General features: G+C 42.7%; 1 protein-coding gene across 2 annotated transcripts in view; it reads right to left on the bottom strand.

The window, feature by feature from the left end:
* AP3S2 (adaptor-related protein complex 3, sigma 2 subunit) overlaps positions 1–19,407 on the bottom strand; it is a 90,234-nt gene that overhangs the window by 38,407 nt on the left and 32,420 nt on the right. The window contains exons 8-9 of one of the 2 annotated variants that reach the window (XM_011948299.1): positions 4,313–4,384; positions 954–1,186 (exon numbers count right to left, since the gene is read on the bottom strand). In XM_011948299.1, the coding sequence (XP_011803689.1) occupies positions 1,040–1,186; positions 4,313–4,384 (219 nt within the window). In that variant the 3' untranslated portion in view covers positions 954–1,039. Of the gene's footprint in view, positions 1–953; positions 1,187–4,312; positions 4,385–19,407 lie in introns of those variants that run through there. The other variant, XM_011948301.1, reaches the window with a different exon arrangement.

Here is a 19,407-nt window from a genome sequence, read left to right as displayed (position 1 = left end):
TAGCCAGGATGGTCTCGATCTCCTGACCTCGTGATCCACCCGTCTCGGCCTCCCAAAGTGCTGGGATTACAGGCTTGAGCCACCGCGCCCGGCTCAATACAACTTCTACCAACACATTTTTTTTTTTTTTGAGATGGAGTTCTGCTCTGTCACCCAGGTTGGAGTGCAGTGGTGTGATCTCGGCTGCCGGGTTCAAGTGATTTTCCTGCCTCAGCCTCTCAAGTAGCTGGGACTACAGGTGCACCACCATGCCCAGCTAATTTTTGTATTTTTAGTAGAGACAAGGTTTCACCATGTTGTCCAGGCTGTTCTCAAACTCCTGATCTAAGGTGATCCGCTCACCTTGGCCTCCCAAAGTGCTGGGATTACAGGCATGAAGAGGACCTCCTAATAGCCAATAAACAAGAAAAGATGCTTATCTTCATGAGAAATGCAATTAGAATGACAATGAAATGCCAGTACATACCTACTAGCTTGATAAAAATTAAGTTCTATATCTGTCAGTCAGGACAGGCTTGGTTAAGCCACAGTAACAATTTTAACATTTCATGGCTTAAAGTAACAAGTTTATTTCTCTCATACTATACACACATCCACTGTGGGTGCACTTGGGGACACTGTTCTACCTCATCCTCAGTTAGGGACCCAGGCTGTGGGAGGCTGTGTATCCATGCTTCCACAAATGGAATATATATATGTATACACACACACACACGCACACACACACACACACACACATTCCATTATTATATATATTAGCACTGGCTCCTAAGTTTTGCCTAGAAGTGACACATGGCACTTCCATTCACACTTCAATGGCTAAAGCAAGTCACATGGCTACACCTCACTTCAGGAAGGCATAGAAGTGTAATTTTACCATGTGTCCTGAAGGGGAAAGAACTGTAAATATTTAGTTATCAGTTCTAATGATTACCACACTGAGAATATAAACTTTTGGTGAGCATATGGAGCAAAGGGAACACTCACCCCCCCGTTGGTGGAAGTATAAATTGATGCAATCACTCTGGCAAGTTTGGCATTATCTAACAAAGTGGCAGATACTATGGCCTACAGTCCGGAGGCCTTGAGCCTCAGACTTGTTCTGCCAGTGCTGCAGGCCTGCTGGTGCCTTTGTGATCCCCTGTTTCTTCCTTCTAGAGGCCTCATCTATGACCCAGGAATTGCACTATTAAGAGAAATAGATGTTTCAAGAAAATGTACAAAAATGTACAATAGCATCCATTTTCAAGAATATTCATGACAACATATTTCATAAAAGCTCCAAACTCAAAACAATCCAATTCCATCAGTCATAGAATGGATAAAATCATATAATGAAATCCTATGCAGCAATGAAATTAAACTACCTAAGGCTACGTGTAACAAAATGGGTGATTCTTACAAAAAACACGGAGCAAAGAAGGTAAAACACAAAACAACAAATGCTGACTTCCAAAGTTACCTAGGAGGCTGGGCGCAGTGGTTCACTCACGCCTGTAATCCCAGCACTTTGGGAGACTGAGATGGGTGGATCACCTGAGGTCAGGAGTTGGAGACCAGCCCGACAGATATGGTGAAACCCCATCTCCACTAAACATACAAAAATTAGCTGGACATGGTGGCAGGCACCTGTAATCCCAGCTACTTGGGAGGCTGAGACAGGAGAGGCTTGAACATGGGAGGCAGAGATTGCAGTGAGCCAAGATCACACAACTGCACTCCAGCCTGGGCAACAGAGTGAGACTCTGTCTCAAAAAAAAAAAAAAAAAAGTCACTGTGGAGGCATACTCCAGGTTGCCTAGACAATGAACTAGCTTAGACCGGGGGGGTTGGGAGGCTACCCCTTCTCCCAGTGAGAGGGGCTGCACCCAAGCACAATTTCCTACAGGGCCTGCCGCTGTCTTCTCTGGGTGTGTATTATCCCACAGATCCCTAAGTTTCCAGGTGTTGGGCAGCTGGCGTTCCCAGACAACTTCCTTTTTTTTTTTTTGAGATGGAGTTTTGCTCTTGTTGCCCAGGCTGAAGTGCAATGGCACGATCTCGGCCCCCTGCAACCTCTGTCTCCCAGGTTTAGGTGATTCTCCTGTCGGAATTACAGGCATGTGCCACTACGCCCGGCTAATTTTGCATTTGTAGAAGAGACAGCATTTCTCCATGTTGGTCAGACTGGTCTTGAACTCCCAACCTCAGGCCTCCCAAAGTGCTGGGATTACAGGCGTGAGCCACTGTGCCCAGCCCCCAGACAACATCTATAAGCAGCTGGCACACAAATACAGATTTCGTGGTGTCTAAGCATTCTGCCGATCTCTCCACTAGTAAAGCTACTCTCATAGGTGCCTGATAAAAAAGACAGCATTGGAGGAGGGGGGTGATACGAAGTCATTCCAGCAGAGACACCTCAATACACCTCTCCATGGGCTCTTCTCTTGCTTTGAAAACTCCCCCTTTCCTAGTAAAATATATCTCTGAATCCCTGAATCTACACCTGAGATGTTACGAAATTCATCTGCAGCCTGGTGAGCAACAGGTGGCATCTTCAAAGAACCCACTTTGCAAACCAGGTGGTAACTTTGAAAGTAACACCTTGCATTTAATAATTTGGTTTTTTTTTTTTTTTTGAGACACAGTCTTGCTCGGTCGCCCAGGCTGGAGTGCAGTGGCGCAACCTTGGCTCACTGCAACCTCCACCTCCCAGGTTCAAGTGGGTTCTCCTGAATAGCTGGGATTACAGGCGTGCACTATCACGCCTGGCGAATTTTTGTACTTTCAGTAGAGACAAGGTTTTGCCATGTTGGCCAGGCTGGTCTTGAACTGCTGACCTGAAGTGATCTGCCCGCCTCGGCCTCCCAAAGTGTTGGGATTACAGGTGTGAGCCACCACATCCAGCCTGTATTTAACAATATCATTTTAAAATAATAACAATAAGGCCTACAGAAGGCACCTCTCCATTCCCCCTACATTTTCAAGTCTCTTTAATACTTGAAAGGGTGTATTACTAGTCCCTCTAGTCCAAAAGGGAACTAGATTTGAGCTATGGCTCTCCTTGATAGAAATTGCAAAACAGCAGATCTTTAACATATGAAAAGCACAAAACAACTCTAAGTGCTTGCAAAGAAAGGGTGCTAAGAGATCTCCGAAGTTTCCAAAAAGTATACAATCCTTTCACATGAAAGGGAGGCTGACTCAAAATCAACAGTAAATACTGGAAGCCCCATAAGGTTGTCAGGGAGTCCCAAGTTAAGTATCTAGAGAAGGAACAGGGTTCCATGATGTTTCTGCACTAGGATGCTGATATTTCATAAACATATTTCATAAAAGCTCCAAACTCAAAACAATCTAATTCCATCAGTCATAGAATGGATGAAATCATATAATGAAATCCTATGCAGCAATGAAATTAAACTACCTAAGGCTACGTGTAACAAAATGGGTGATTCTTACAAAAAACACGGAGCAAAGAAGGTAAAATACAAAACAACAAATGTTGACTTTCAAAGTTACCTAGGAGGCTGGGCGCGGTGGTTCACTCATGCCTGTAATCCCAGCACTTTGGGAGACTGAGGTGGGTGGATAACCTGAGGTCAGGAGTTGGAGACCAGCCCGACAGATATGGTGAAACCCCATCTCCACTAAACATACAAAAATTAGCTGGGCATGGTGGCAGGCACCTGTAATCCCAGCTACTTGGGAGGCTGAGACAGGAGAGGCTTGAACGTGGGAGGCAGAGATTGCAGTGAGCCAAGATCACACAAGCCATGTCACAGTTATGCTAGCAAAACAAATCTGAGAACACCTACTTGGGGCCATTTTAATTCTGCCTCTGATAGTCTGCATTCCTACAGAATATCACTTGACCTTGAATTACATTACAGATCTCCTAGTCACTATATCACTCTTTAGGAAAGATATAAATTTTACTATCTAAGTCAAAGCCTCTGCATCATGATTATTCCAAAGTTTCATTGTCACTGGCCTATGACTAGGAAACTAATTTTATAATCAACATAAAACTATCTCACCTTTGGCCAAGTAGCCAGTGACATCACTCTCCTATATTAAGAAGTCAGTCTGTGAACAGATGAACCATGATATAGGCCTAGTAATAATCTTATGCACGTTAAAACTGTTAATAGATCTTAGCAAAAACAAAACAAAACCCAAACTATTAAACTTATTAAATAAAACAGGTTCTAGGACTATTTTAGAGTAAAAAAAACAAGAAACAAGATGAAGGTGTAGAGGTACTAGAGATGCCCAAGGCTCTTGGTTTTCTAGTAACCCTAGTTTGGAAGAGAACTGCAAGAGAACGTACCTTATCCATATGGAAGATCAAATCCAATTCACACACATTTTCGAAACACTTATCCAGAGTTTCCACAAAAACCTAGAAAACAAGGAGAAATAGATAAAGAGGAGAAATAGGAACACATTCACAGCTTTATCAATGTCACATCTGAAAGCAAAGGCGGCTGTCACAATACTATTTACTTTATGACAAATCTCAAAAAAAAACCACCTACCTTTTGTCTCCAGCATTAGCTGATCACCCTACTTATCTCGATACAGAGGGAATAATCTAGGACAGGAAAACCTTGTTTTCAGGATAGCAACACAACCAGCAGACACATGTGGCTCTTCCCCCTTTATAAGATGCTAATTTATGGTGGGGCATGGTGGCTCATACTTACAATCTCAGCACTTTGAGAGGCCAAGGCAGGCGGATCACTTCAGGCCAAGAGTTCAAGACCAGCCTGGCTAACAAGGTAAAAACCCATCTCTACTAAAAATACAAAAATTATCCGGATGTGGTGGCATAAGCCTATAGTCCCAGCTACTTGGGAGGCTGAGGCACGAGAATAGCTTGAACGAGAATCACTTGAGGTGGAGGCTGCAGTAAGCAGAGATCGCACCACTGCACTCCAGCCTGAGTGACAGAGTGAGAGTCTCTTAAAAAAAAAAGAAAGAAAGAAAAAAATTCCATAAAATAACAAATTTAAAAAACCAACTACTTACAATACTATGTCCTCAATGAATACATGTACAAAAAAGTTTTCATTATTACAAGGTTAATATGGCTGTGTTTTAATTTCAGCTAACATTAACTTCAAAACACCTTCCCTTTTTAATTTTTTTGGTCAGAGTTATTTAGCCTACAAAACACCTTCCTATGAATAAATTTAATTTACGTGTTTACAACTTAAAATTTTTTTTAAAAAGCCCTGAGCTTACTTCTCTATAGAACCTTTTAACTTTCAATAAAACGTAACAGAAAAGCATACAAATGACAAAGGCACAGTTTAATGAATTTTCAGAATGAACATACCATGTAACTACAACCTAGGTATCTGTCCATAACTTTTTAATTTCTCCCAGAGAAGGACCTCATTTAAACAATCTCATTGTCAGCAGTGTCATGAATTGTTCAGCACTGCATGAAAATGGGTCTTACTTGAGGCCAGCAAGTGACGGAGACCAGGCACACCGTTTCACTGTAGCACAAGATGGGTGCTTGCTGGCAAACCACCCTGCAGCAGCTGCTGAGGAGACAGATCCACTTGCCATGAGGAACCAATGCACACTATTGGAGCTGATCCTGCTCTGTCTCTTCTCTAGGTAAGTAAAGCTTTATCCAGTGTTTGCACTGTTTTCCTTGCTGACTCTGATACCAAGATGCAATGGGCAAAAGCATTTAGATTCCTTTCCTGAGACTGATAACCAGTACACTGTGTTCTGTCAGATACCAACCACTTTGGAAAACTATTTGACATTATGTATTAATGTTCTATGACCTAGTAATGCTACTCCCAGATAACATATCTAACAGATGAAAAACCACATACAATAATTTAGTATTAGTGCTATTCATAAATCTTTACATTTTTAACAGTGCCAGAATATTTCACTGTAAGGACACATAGTTAAATGGGTCTATTTCTCAATCACTATGCTGGGTACTTGGTAAGCCCTTATAATCCTGCAGTTCAAGTCCTTCAGTTCTGGGAAATTTTATCAAATTATTTTGTTGAGAATTCCCTCCTCTCCACGTTCCTCATTAATCTTTTTGGAGCTGCTTATATTCAAGTATTGGACCTCTGTCTCTTTTTTTTTTTTTTTTTTGAGACAGAGTCTTGCTCTGTCGTCCAGGCTGGAGTGCAGTGCCATGATCTCGGCTCACTGCAGCCTCTGCCTCCTGGGTTCAAGCAATTCTCTTGCCTCAGCCTCCTGAACAGCTGGGATTACAGGTGTGCACCCCCACGCCTAGCTAATTTTTGTATTTTTAGTACAGATAGAGTTTCATCATGTTGGCCCGGCTGATCTCGAACTCCTGACCTCAAGTCATCCCCCTGCCTTGGTCTACCAAAGTGCTGGGGTTACAGGCATGAGCCACTGTACCTGGCCTCCGTCTTACTTTCTTATCTTTTCTTTCCCATTTTCTATCTCTGCCCATTCTGAGACAACTGCTTAACTTGATTTTCTAATACTTCAATTGAAGTGGGTTTTTGTTTGTTTCCATTTCCTCTCATTTTTTTATTTCTAAGAGACTATTTTGTTCTGTGAGTGTTTTTGTTTAGCACCCATTTATGTTTGTCTGATTTTATTTCTCTGTGGCTTTTTTTTTTTTTTTTTTGAGACAAGGTCTCACTCTGTCACCCAGGCTGGAGTGCAGTGGTGTGATCTCAGCACATTGCAGCCTCAGCCTCACGGGTTCAGGTGATTCTCCTACCTCAGCCTCCTGAGTAGCTGGGACTGCAGGTGTACGCCACCATGCCTGGTTAATTTTTGTATTTTTAGTAGAGATGGGGTTTCACCATGTTGGCCAGGCTTTCTCTGTAGCTTAAGAATAGGGTTTTGGGTTTTTTGTTTTTTTTTTTTTTTAACTGTTTTCCTTTCTTTATATGGTGCCCATTTTAAGTTGCCTTTTATTGCTTGTTCATTTTATCTCCTTCTTCTATGTTAGAGGTTTTCCTCAGATGTCTGATAATCCTTGGTTTTTAATTTGTTACAAGAATAAAAGGCTTACTGGAAGCTCCACAATCATGGATACTTCTTGCCCACCCCCATGGCTATTTGCTTCCCCAGTGAAATCTGTCTCATGTGTCCATGTGAAGAGACCACCAAACAGGCTTTGTGTGAGCAACAAGGCTGTTTATTTCACCTGGGTGCAGGTGGGCTGGGTTCAAAAAGAGAATCAGCAAAGGGTGGTGGATTATCATTAGTTCTTACAGGTTTGGGGATAGGCAGTGGAGTTAGGAGCAATGTTTTGCAGGCAGTGGGTGGATCTCACAAAGTACATTCTCAAGGGTGGGAAGAAATACAAAGGACCTTCTTAAGGGTGGGGGAGATTACACAGTACATTGATCAGTTAGGTTAGGGCAGAAATAAATCACAATCGTGGAATGTCATCAGTGAAGGCTATTATCACTTATTTTGTGGATCTTCAGTTGCTTCAGGCCATCTGGATGCATACTTGCCGGTCACAAGGGATATGATGGCTTAGCTTGGGCTCAGAGGCCTGACAGAATTAGAGCCTGTCCTCGAGATGCTACAGAGTACAGTCCATTTGAACTTTTATATGGACGCACTTTCTTACTCGGCCCCAATCTCGTCCCAGACACCAGACCTCTAGGTGACTATCTTCCAGTCCTCCATCAGGCTAGACAGGAAATTCGCCAGGCTGCTAATCTTCTCTTGCCTACTCCAGATTCCCAGCCATATGAAGACACCCTAGCCGGATGATCAGTTCTTGTTAAGAATCTGACCCCTCAAACTCTACAACCTCTATGGACCGGACCCTACTTAGTCATCTATAGTACTCCAACCACCATCTGCCTGCAGGACCCTCCCCATTGGGTTCACCATTCCAGGATAAAGCTGTGTCTGTCAGACAGCCAGCCTGATATCTCCTCTTCCTCCTGGAAGTTGCGAGTACTCTCCCCTACTTCCCTTAAACTCACTCACATTTCTGAAGAACAATAATAACCCTTATGAGCCTAACACATCCCTTCATTCTATTAGGTCTATCCATCCTTACCCTACTCTTTGCAACAGGGCTTTATGCAGTCACCCCCACTACTTGGACTGCGCCCCAAAAACCTGTCATCCCTACTATATTCTGTCTAGTCATACTCCTATTCACCATTCTCAACTACTCATAAATGACCTGCTCTTGTTTACACTGCCAGTTTACACTGTTTCTCCAAGCCATCACAGCTGATATCTCCTGGTGCGATCCCCAAACCACCACTCTTGACTCCCTCTTGGAGTGGATAGATGATCTTTGGTGGCAGGGCACCCTCCAATACTTCCACCTTGATGAAGTTCTATTCTTTACTTTTATACTCACTCTTATTCTGGTTCCCGTTCTTATGCCATCCTCTACCTCTCCCCAGTTATCTCCACCACACTATCAATCTCACTCTCTCCTAGCCGTTTCTAATCCTTGTTTAACGAACAGTTGGCTGGCTTTGCATTTTTCTTTCCTCCAAAATCGCGGAGGCCCTGACTTACTCGCTGCTTGAAAAAAAAAAAAAAACAAAAAACTGTGTGTGTGTATATATATATACACATTTTTTTTTTTTTTTTGAGACGGAGTTTGGCTCTGTCACCCAGGCTGGAGCTCAGTGGCACGATTTCGGCTAACTGCAAGCTCTGCCTCCCGGGCTTACGCCATTCTCCTACCTCAGCCTCCAGAGTAGCTGGGACTACAAACGCCCAACACCACACCTGGAGCATTTTTTGTATTTTTAGTGGAGAAGGGGTTTCACCATGTTAGCCAGGATGGTCTCGATCTCCTGACCTCGTGATCCCCCCACCTTGGCCTCCCAAAGTGCTGGGATTATAGGCGTGAGCCACTGCGACCGGCCAAGACTTTGTATATTTTTAAATGAAGAGTGTTGTCTTTACCTAAATCAATCTGGCCTAGTATATAACAACATAAAAAAACTCAAGGACAGAGCCCAAAAACTCGCCAACCAAGCAAACAATAATGTTGAACCCCACTTGGACACTCTCTAATAGGACATCCTGGGTACTCCCAATTCTTAGTCCTTTAATACCCATTTTTCTCCTTCTTTTATTTGGACCTTATATCTTTTGTTTAGTTTCTCAATTCATACAAAACTGCATCCAGGCCATCACCAATAATTCTATACGACAAATGCTCCTTCTAACAACCCCGCAATATCACCCCTTACCACAAAATCTTCCTTCAGCTCAATCTCTCCCACTCTAGGTTCCCACGCCGCCCCTAATCCCACTCGAAGCAGCCCTGAGAAACATTGCCCATTATCTCTCCATACCACCCCCCAAAATTTTCGCTGCCCCAACACTTTACCACTATTTTCTTTTATTTTTGTTAGTAATATAAGAAGACAGGAATGTCAGGCCTCTGAGCCCAAGCTAAGCCATCATATCCCCTGTGACGGAAGGTATGCATCCAGATGGCCTGAAGCAACTGAAGATCAATAAAATAAGTGAAAATAGCCTTAACTGATGACATTCCACCATTGTGATTTATTTCTGCCCCAACCTAACTGATCAATGTACTTTGTAATCTCCCCCACCCTTAAGAAGGTTCTTTGTAATCTCCCCCACCCTTAAGAAGGTTCTTTGTAATTCTCCCCACCCTTGAGAACTTATACTTTGTGAGATCCACCCCCTGCCTGCAAAACATTGCTCCTAACTCCACTGCCTATCCCAAAACCTATAAGAACTAATAATAATCCACCAGCCTTTGCTGACTCTCTTTTCAAACTCAGCCCACCTGCACCCAGGTGAAATAAATAGCCTTGTTGCTCACACAAAGCTTGTTTGGTGGTCTCTTCACACGGACACAAGAGACAAAAATCTTACAATCTCCTGCCTGGAGAATAAAAGACTGGCTGCTAGATACATGGGAGCTGAGTGGGCTGGCAAGTTAGTATTCGACAATCAGAATCCGGCTGGGCGCGGTGGCTCAAGCCTGTAATCCCAGCACTTTGGGAGGCCGAGACGGGCGGATCACGAGGTCAGGAGATCGAGACCATCCTGGCTAACACGGTGAAACCCCGTCTCTACTAAAAATACAAAAACTAGCCGGGCGAGGTGGCGGGCGCCTGTCGTCCCAGCTACTCTGGAGGCTGAGGCAGGAGAATGGCGTAAACCCGGGAGACGGAGCTTGCAGTGAGCTGAGATCCGGCCACTGCACTCCAGTCCGGGCGACAGAGCGAGACTCTGCCTCAAAAAAAAAAAAAAAAAAAAAAGACAATCAGAATCCATATGATCATTTAATCCCCGACTTGTACCATCAAGCACACCTTTTGTCCCCTAAGCCAGAGATACTTTCTTTCACTCTCGGCAGGGAATAAACCTGCAGTCTTGTGCTGGGGTAAGGGCAATTAACCAGAGAACTGGAATTGGGAAAAGGACTTAGGGAGCTAACTGGTTCTCAGGCAGCTTTCCCTGTCTGCTCCAGACCCATACCCCAGTGAGACTATGCTGCCAGCTCTGTGCCTTTTGAGAGTTCTATCAGCTTGCCTGTCAGCTTTCCCTGTTGTTGGCTGGGATGTTGCTTTCCAAGTCAATTATCAGGCATTCATATTCCTGTCTGCTTTCAAAAATTTCATTGCTATTGTCTCCTTTCCTGTACTCTCTGTCCTTGTATGTGTGTGTGTTTTAAAATTCACTTTCTACAGTTTTAAAGGAAAAAAATGAATTTAGAAGTATGGAAGTCCCCAGTAGGACTTTAGAAAATGAAACTTGACAGACTAAAGTTCTTATAGAAAATTAAATGTGAAAGACTACCCTGCCAAAAAAATTTGGAAAAACAGCGATAATAAGGAATGACTTGTCTTTCTAGGTATCAAAATTCATTGTAAAGCTTTGTTAACTAAAATAGTATAATACTAAGGCTGGGTGCGGTGGCTCATGCCTATAAGCCCAACACTTTGGGCGGCCAAGAGAGAAGGATCCCTTGAGCCCAGGGGTTCGAGACCAGCCTGGGCAACATAGCAAAACATCGTCTCTACAAAAAAATAAAAATAAAAAAATTAGCCAGGCACAGTGGCACACACCTGCAGTCCCAGCTGCTTCAAAGTCTGAGGTGGGAGTATTGTTTGAGCCCAGGAATTCAAGGTTGCAGTGAATTATCATTGCACCATTGCATTCCAGCCAGAGTGACACAGCGAGATCTTGTCTCTAAATAAATTTTAAAAATAAAATAAAAGTATAATTCTAACATGGGAATATAGATCAGTGGGGCAGAATATAAATTACTGAAACATACACGTTTATAAAATGCAATTTTTAAAGTAAGTGTCGTATTTTAAGTTGGTGGGGAAAAGACAAGCTAACTGATAATGTTAGAACAGTTACCCTTTGGGGGAAAAATAAAGTTACCTATTTCAATGCAGACATAAAAATATCTAAAAATATCTAACAGATATTAATGAGCTAAATGTAAAAAATAAATTAAAAAAGCAATGGCAGATCCCCTGGGTGCCATCCAGGCCCCTGGAAAGAGCTATTAGTCTGTGGCAAAGCTTTGAGGTGGCTGGTACTGCTAAAAGTGGCAAGTGGAGGTGCCACCCTAGTGGCCTGAGCTCTGAACTGTGGCAGCCAGAGAACATGTGAGGAGAGCCAGACCACATTTTGCAGCAGCACTGTGTCAAAAGGCTGTTTTCATTAAAGATGTTTAATGAAATTAAGACTGGGTTCTCAAGATAGGGTAGTTATCCAGGACAAGATGGACTAGCCCCAGAAAAAGACATCCCCAGATGGTGGGGGAGAAAAAAAGAACTGTCGGATGCATCTGTTTTTCTTACTCAAAATATTATTATTCAAGATCACAATCAAGGTCAAGAGAAAGAAAAAAAGAAAGAAAATGAAGGACGAAAACACAAAGAGCATGCTGATGGGCAAAAAGGCTGAACTGAAGACACTGTAGACTCAGGTAGGAAAATAATAAGCCTATTTCATGATAAGGCAAGGAGACAGGAATCCTACAACAAATCCTCTAAGAAATACACTTCTGAGGAGCATAATGACAAAGAACATTATTCTGATAAAGGAAGAGAGGGGCTAAATTCATCTGAAAATGGGCTGGGTGCAGTAACTCACGTCTGTAGTCCCAGTACTTTGGGAGGCCAAGGTGGGCAAATTGCTTGGGCTCACAAGTTTGAGACCAGCTTGAGCAACATTGCAAAGCCCTGTCTCTACAAAAAACACAAAAGTTAGCCAGGCGTGGTGGTGTGTGCCTGTGATTCCAGCTACTCAGGAGGCTGTGATGAGAAGCTTGAGCCAGGGGAACAGAGGTTACAGTGAGCTGTGATCATGCCACTGCACTCCAGCCTGGGCAACAGAATGACATGCTATCTCAATAAATGAATAAATTCATCTGAAAATGATGAGGACAGACACAAACACAAAGAAAGTTGTCAGAAAGCAGAAGTCCACTCAAGATACAGGTCTCATGAAAGGCATCATCATAGTAGAAAGAGGGAAAAGAAGTAGTCTCAATCCAGAAGCAGAGAGAAGAACAATCATGATCTAGGAGAAGGAAAAGAAAACCATGGGCTGGACACAGTGCTTCACACCTGTAATCTCAGCACTTTGGGAGGCCAAGTCAGGCAGATCACCTGAGGTTCAGGAGTTTGAGATCAGCCTGGTCAACATGGCAAAACCCTGTCTCCACTAAAAATACAAAAATTAGCCAGGCGTGGTGGTGCACGTCTGTGGTCCCAGCTACTTGGGAAGCTGAGGCAGGAGAATCACTCGAACCAAAGAAGTGGAGGTTTCAGTGAGCTGAGGTCGCACCACTGCACTCCAGCCTGGCCAATAGAGCGAGACTCCGTCTCCAAAAAGGAAAAAAAAAAAAAGAAAACCATGGATCAGATCTTGCTCCTGTTCAAGATAAAAACTACATCTGTGTTGTGTGTGAAAAATAAGTAAATAAATAAATAGAAATGCATAGGAAAGAAGCAGTAGTACAGGAAGCAGAAGACAAGAGAGAAAGAAGAGCACTGAGAAACTAAGAAGATTTACCAGAAGTTTAAGCCAGATTTCTAGTTCATCTCTCTTCAGAGGTAAAGGTACAGCAATGGATGCGTAAGAGTTTTAGCTGGGAGGACGGAATAGGCAAAGAAATTACAAGCACAGCAAGAAAAAGAAATAGTTGGGATGGGTGTTGCAGAAAAAGTTTTTAAAAGAAAAAGAAATTGTTGAAAAACAAAAACAAGAAATAGCTCCAGTTACTAGAGATTTTGTTCTCAATGTTGCTGCCCTGGTGGCATCAGGAGTGCCAGTAACTCAGATAGCTATGGCAGCTCAAATGGGAGCCCTGCAAGCAACAGCTTTGGCAGAGATGGAACAGCTGTACCGAGGGATTATGACACAGCAGCTGGAAATCCAGTGAAATTTGCTGAACAAGAGGAAAAAAGTCAAGGCAAGAAAAACTGGGCAAACTTCCCAACTGCTGAACTATGACTTTGGGAAACAAGGACCAAAATGTCATATACAGGAAATTAGCGGGTATTAAGAGTGACGATGAAGCTGGATGTAGCTCAGCTGATGAAGAAACTTAGAAGACTGTGAAGCAATAGGAAGTACTGTATTTAGAAAAGCAGATGCTCAATATGAAAAGGCAAGAACACACAAAGAGGTATGGGATTGGGTTTCACATCTGCAACGTAAGAAATGAACGCAATTTAAAAAAGATCATACTTTTAAGGTTTGGGAACTTATAGCCTTCTTGTTCTGATGTCAGGTCCTTGTTCCCAAAGAGCTAGTGTTCCAGTTTATTGCACTGGCTTTTCTTCCTTTTTTTAAAGCTGTGGTAAAATACACATAACATAAAATGTACCATCATAGCCATTTTTTAAGTGTACAATTCAGTAGCATTCGATAACGTTCATGATGTGCAACCATCACCACCATCCATGTTCATATCTCTTTTTTCTTTTTTTTCGTTTTTTCTTCTTACCATGTTCATATCTCTATCTTATAAAGCTGAAACGTGGGTGGGCGCGGTGGCTCACGCCTGTAATCCCAGCACTTTGGGAGGCCGAGGCAGGTGGATCACTTGAGGCCAGGAGTTTGAGACCAGCCTGGCCAACATAGTGAAACCCTGGGTGGCTTGGTGGCTGAGCCACAAGAATTGCTTGAACCTGGGAGGCAGAGGTCACAGTGAGCCAGGATCATGCCACTGCACTCCAGCCTGGGCAACAGAGTGAGACTCTGTCTCAAAATAAAAGTAAAAAAAAAAAGAACTGAAATGTTATTCCCATTTGCATTAGCTTTAATTTATTGAAAAATAAGATTTTTTTCATAAATATCAGATCAGTGATATAGGTGTTGTAATCATGTTAAACTCATTTCCACTAAACCTGACAGAACTATAGAAGGACGATATTTTTTGGTTCATGAATTCTACTTTTTGAACATAAAATGCTGTAGGTAGAATGAAATCTCATACATGCATATTTTTTGTGTCTGTTATCTTGTGAACTTTTGTACTTAACCTTTTACAGTTATTTTCATCTTTTAAAACATAAAAGAAATGTTATGCAGATGTTCGTTAGAAGATCTTGCCACTGGTACATAACCCAGCACAAATAAGCTGGGTGGTGATGATAATAAAAATGGTTTTCTCCAAAGGAAAAAAACCAGCAAAACTATTGGAGAATATTTTCATACCTTGGGAGCTATGAAGAAAACAACTTCCAGATGTACCTACATAAAGTAAAAAGACCAATGGACTAGGAGAAAATATTTGCAATAAATATAACAAAAAAAGAATATCCATACAATTAGGAAAGAATCCAACTTACAAACAAAACAAATGAGCCATTTGATAAGTGGACAAATATCATAGACATTTCCAAATACCAAAGATATGCAGCCTCACTACTATTCAGGGAAACTCTAGTGAAAACAATGAATTTGCATTTTTTCACCCATCAGATTGGCAAACATTTGAAAATATTCTTATTTTTATCTTATTTTTGAGACAAGGTCTTGGTCTGTCATGCAGGCTGGAGTGCAGTGGTGTAATCATAGCTCACTGCAGCCTTGGTCTCCTGGGCTCAAGCAATCCTTCAACCTCAGCCTCCTAAGTAGCTGAGAATCACAGAGGCATGCTACCACCCCAGGCTAATTTTCTTTGTTCTTATTTTGTTTGTTTATTTTGATACAGGGTCTCTGTCACCCAGGCTGGAGTGCAGTGGCATGATCTCAGGTCACTGCAACCTCTACCTCCCAGGTTCAAGTGATTCTCCCGCCTCAGCCTCCTGAGCAGCTGGGATTACAGATGTCCCGCACCATGGCCCAGTGAATTTTTGTACTTTTAGTAGAGACGAGGTTTCACCATGTTAGCCAGGCTGGTCTCCAACTCCTGACCTCAAGTGATCTGCCTGCTTTGGTCTCCCAAAGTGTTGGCATTACGGGCGTAGGCCACTGCACCCAGCCAGGCTAATTTTTTTGTAGAGACAAAGTCTCACTATGCAGCCCAGGCTGGTCTCAAACTCCAGGGCTTAAGCGATCCTCCTGCTTTGGCCTCCTAAAGTATTGGGATTACAGGCGTGAGCCATTGCACCCAGCGTGAAAATATTCTTAATATTCTAATATTCAAAAGTCGGTGAGGTTACGGGTAAACAGATACATTCTTATTACATTCCATTAGTACAAGTATCAAAAGCAAAGCCTTTGTTTGGAGGCAATTCGGCAGTATCTATTCATTTAAAAAACACATACCCTTATTAAAGCAGCAATTCCAATTGAGAAATCTGTACTATGGGAATTAACATGTGCATACACATGCACATGGAAGGATGTCATTGCAGCATCCTTTGCAATAGAAAGAAATTGGGAAAAACATAGATGCCCACAAGTGTGGGGAAAAGAAAGAGATCAGCCTGTTACTGTGTCTATGTAGAAAGAAGTAGACATAACAGATTCCATTTTGTTCTGTATTTGAGATGTTGTTAATCTGTGACCCTACCCCCCAACCTTGTCCTTGCAAGAGACTTGTGCTATGGTAACTCAAGGTTTAGAGGATTTGGGGCTGTACAGGGTGTGCTTTGTTAAACAAGTGCCTGAAGGCAGCTTGCTGGTTAAAAGTCATCACCATCTCTTAATCTCAAGTACCCAGGGACATGCACACTGCCAAAGGTCTCAGGGACCTCTGCCTAGGAAAGCTAGGTATTGTCCAAGGTTTCTCCCCATGTGAGAGTCTGAAATACGGCCTCCTGGGAAGGGAAAGACCTGATCGTCCCCCAGCCTGACACCTGTGAAGGGTCTGTGCTGAGGAGGACTAGTATAAGAGGAAAGAAGGCCTCTTGGCGGTTGTTGGCAGTTGAGATAGAGAAAAGCATCTGTCTCCTGTCCGTCCCTGGGCAATGGAACATCTTGGTATGTTCTGTTTACTGAGAAAGGAGAAAACCGCCTTAGGGCGAAAGGCGGGACTTGCTAGCGCAATGCTGCTCTTTATGCACTAAAAAGGTTTATGGAGATGTTTACATATGCATATCAAGGCACAGCACTTTTCCTTAAACTTATTGATGTCACAGAGATCTTTATTCATATGTCTTACTGCTGACTTTCTGCCTATAACGATCCTACTATACTGCCACTTCCTTTTCTTTAAGATGGTAAAGATAATTATCAATAAATACTAAGGGAACTCAGAGACCAGTGCCGGCGTGGGTCCTCTGGGCCCACTTTTTCTTTCTCTATACTTTTTTTTTTTTTTTTTTGAGACGGAGTCTCGCTGTGTCACCCAGGCTGGAGTGCAGTGGCCGGATCTCAGCTCACTGCAAGCTCCGCCTCCTGGGTTTACGCCATTCTCCTGCCTCAGCCTCCCGAGTCGCTGGGACTACAGGCGCCCGCCACCTCACCCGGCTAGCTTTTTGTATTTTTTTAGTAGAGACGGGGTTTCACCGTGTTAGCCAGGATGGTCTCGATCTCCTGACCTCGTGATCCGCCCGTCTCGGCCTCCCAAAGTGCTGGGATTACAGGCTTGAGCCACCGCGCCCGGCCAAGACTTCTTTAATTATGAATTTTCTAGCTGTTTTCTCAGAAACAGGAAATTTAATTTTGTTGGCTTTATCTCATATTCTGTCATTTTGCTGATATAATTTCCTTACTTATAATTTTTTAAAAAGATTTTCTATGTCCATAATCCAGCCACCTTACATGATAACTTATCTCTGTCTTTCTTTACTATGTCACTTCTTCATTTGTTTTTGTATCACTCACTACGAATGTTTGTTAAAATTAGAGTAACAATAAAAGATATAAACAATAAAAGATACTCCTTTTTTTTTTTTGAGACAGAGTCCCGCTCTGTCACTCAAGCTGGAGTGTAGTGGCGTGAATATGGCTCATTGAATCCTCAACCTCTTGGGCTCAAGAAGTCCTCCTGCTTTAGCCACATGAGTAGCTGGGACCACAGGGGCACACCATCTGATTTTTTATAGAGACTAGGTAGGTCTCACTATGGTGCCCAGGCTGGTCTTGAACTTCTGAGCTCAAGTGATCCTCCTGCCTCAGGCTCCCAAAGGGTTGGGATTATAGGTATGAGCCACTGCACCTGGACGAAACACTCAACAAGAGTATTCATAAATGCCTACAGATTTCACCCTTGAGATAACAGTGGCTTTGGTTTCTTGGCTCTTGGTTTTGAAACTAAAATTGATTGCTTCAGGGAAAGTAAACTAAGTGACAAGGGGAAAGGGGAAGGAGGGTATTTTTCACCATACAGGTTGAACACTCGAAATCCAAAAATCTGAAATCCAAAACACTACAAAATCCAAAATTTTGTGTGCCGACATGATGCTCAAAGGAAATGCTCATTGGGCATTTCAGGTTTTGGACTTTCAGATTTAGGGTAAGTATAATGCAAATATCCCCAAATCTGAAAAACTCCAAAATCCAAAACACTTCTGGTCCCAAGCAGTTCAAAGGGATATTCAACCTGTATATTCATAGTGTGTCTCTGAATTCTGAACCACATAACTATATTCATTGCTTCAGAAAGTAAACAATTAATAAATGTGTACTTTTAATCAAAAATGCTTCTTATTCCAGTTTAAGAGTGTATTTAATATAATTTGGATAATCACTCCTCTCAGCAACTACTAATTTTTATTATATTAGTTTTTCTTACTGCTATAATAGACTATTAATTTTTTTCTTTTTTTTTTTTGAGACGGAGTCTTGCTCTGTTGCCCAGGCTGGAGTGCAGTGGCATGATCTCAGGTCACTGCAACCTCTACCTCCCAGGTTCAAGTGATTCTCCCGCCTCAGCCTCCTGAGCAGCTGGGATTACAGATGTCCCGCACCATGGCCCAGTGAATTTTTGTACTTTTAGTAGAGACGAGGTTTCACCATGTTAGCCAGGCTGGTCTCCAACTCCTGACCTCAAGTGATCTGCCTGCTTTGGTCTCCCAAAGTGTTGGCATTACGGGCGTAGGCCACTGCACCCAGCCAGGCTAATTTTTTTGTAGAGACAAAGTCTCACTATGCAGCCCAGGCTGGTCTCAAACTCCAGGGCTTAAGCGATCCTCCTGCTTTGGCCTCCTAAAGTATTGGGATTACAGGCGTGAGCCATTGCACCCAGCGTGAAAATATTCTTAATATTCTAATATTCAAAAGTCGGTGAGGTTACGGGTAAACAGATACATTCTTATTACATTCCATTAGTACAAGTATCAAAAGCAAAGCCTTTGTTTGGAGGCAATTCGGCAGTATCTATTCATTTAAAAAACACATACCCTTATTAAAGCAGCAATTCCAATTGAGAAATCTGTACTATGGGAATTAACATGTGCATACACATGCACATGGAAGGATGTCATTGCAGCATCCTTTGCAATAGAAAGAAATTGGGAAAAACATAGATGCCCACAAGTGTGGGGAAAAGAAAGAGATCAGCCTGTTACTGTGTCTATGTAGAAAGAAGTAGACATAACAGATTCCATTTTGTTCTGTATTTGAGATGTTGTTAATCTGTGACCCTACCCCCCAACCTTGTCCTTGCAAGAGACTTGTGCTATGGTAACTCAAGGTTTAGAGGATTTGGGGCTGTACAGGGTGTGCTTTGTTAAACAAGTGCCTGAAGGCAGCTTGCTGGTTAAAAGTCATCACCATCTCTTAATCTCAAGTACCCAGGGACATGCACACTGCCAAAGGTCTCAGGGACCTCTGCCTAGGAAAGCTAGGTATTGTCCAAGGTTTCTCCCCATGTGAGAGTCTGAAATACGGCCTCCTGGGAAGGGAAAGACCTGATCGTCCCCCAGCCTGACACCTGTGAAGGGTCTGTGCTGAGGAGGACTAGTATAAGAGGAAAGAAGGCCTCTTGGCGGTTGTTGGCAGTTGAGATAGAGAAAAGCATCTGTCTCCTGTCCGTCCCTGGGCAATGGAACATCTTGGTAT

This window comes from Colobus angolensis, unplaced genomic scaffold, assembly GCF_000951035.1.
Source record: "Colobus angolensis palliatus isolate OR3802 unplaced genomic scaffold, Cang.pa_1.0 Scaffold278, whole genome shotgun sequence".
Lineage (NCBI taxonomy): Eukaryota > Metazoa > Chordata > Mammalia > Primates > Cercopithecidae > Colobus > Colobus angolensis.
This window is presented reverse-complemented; position numbering and strand designations above follow the sequence as displayed.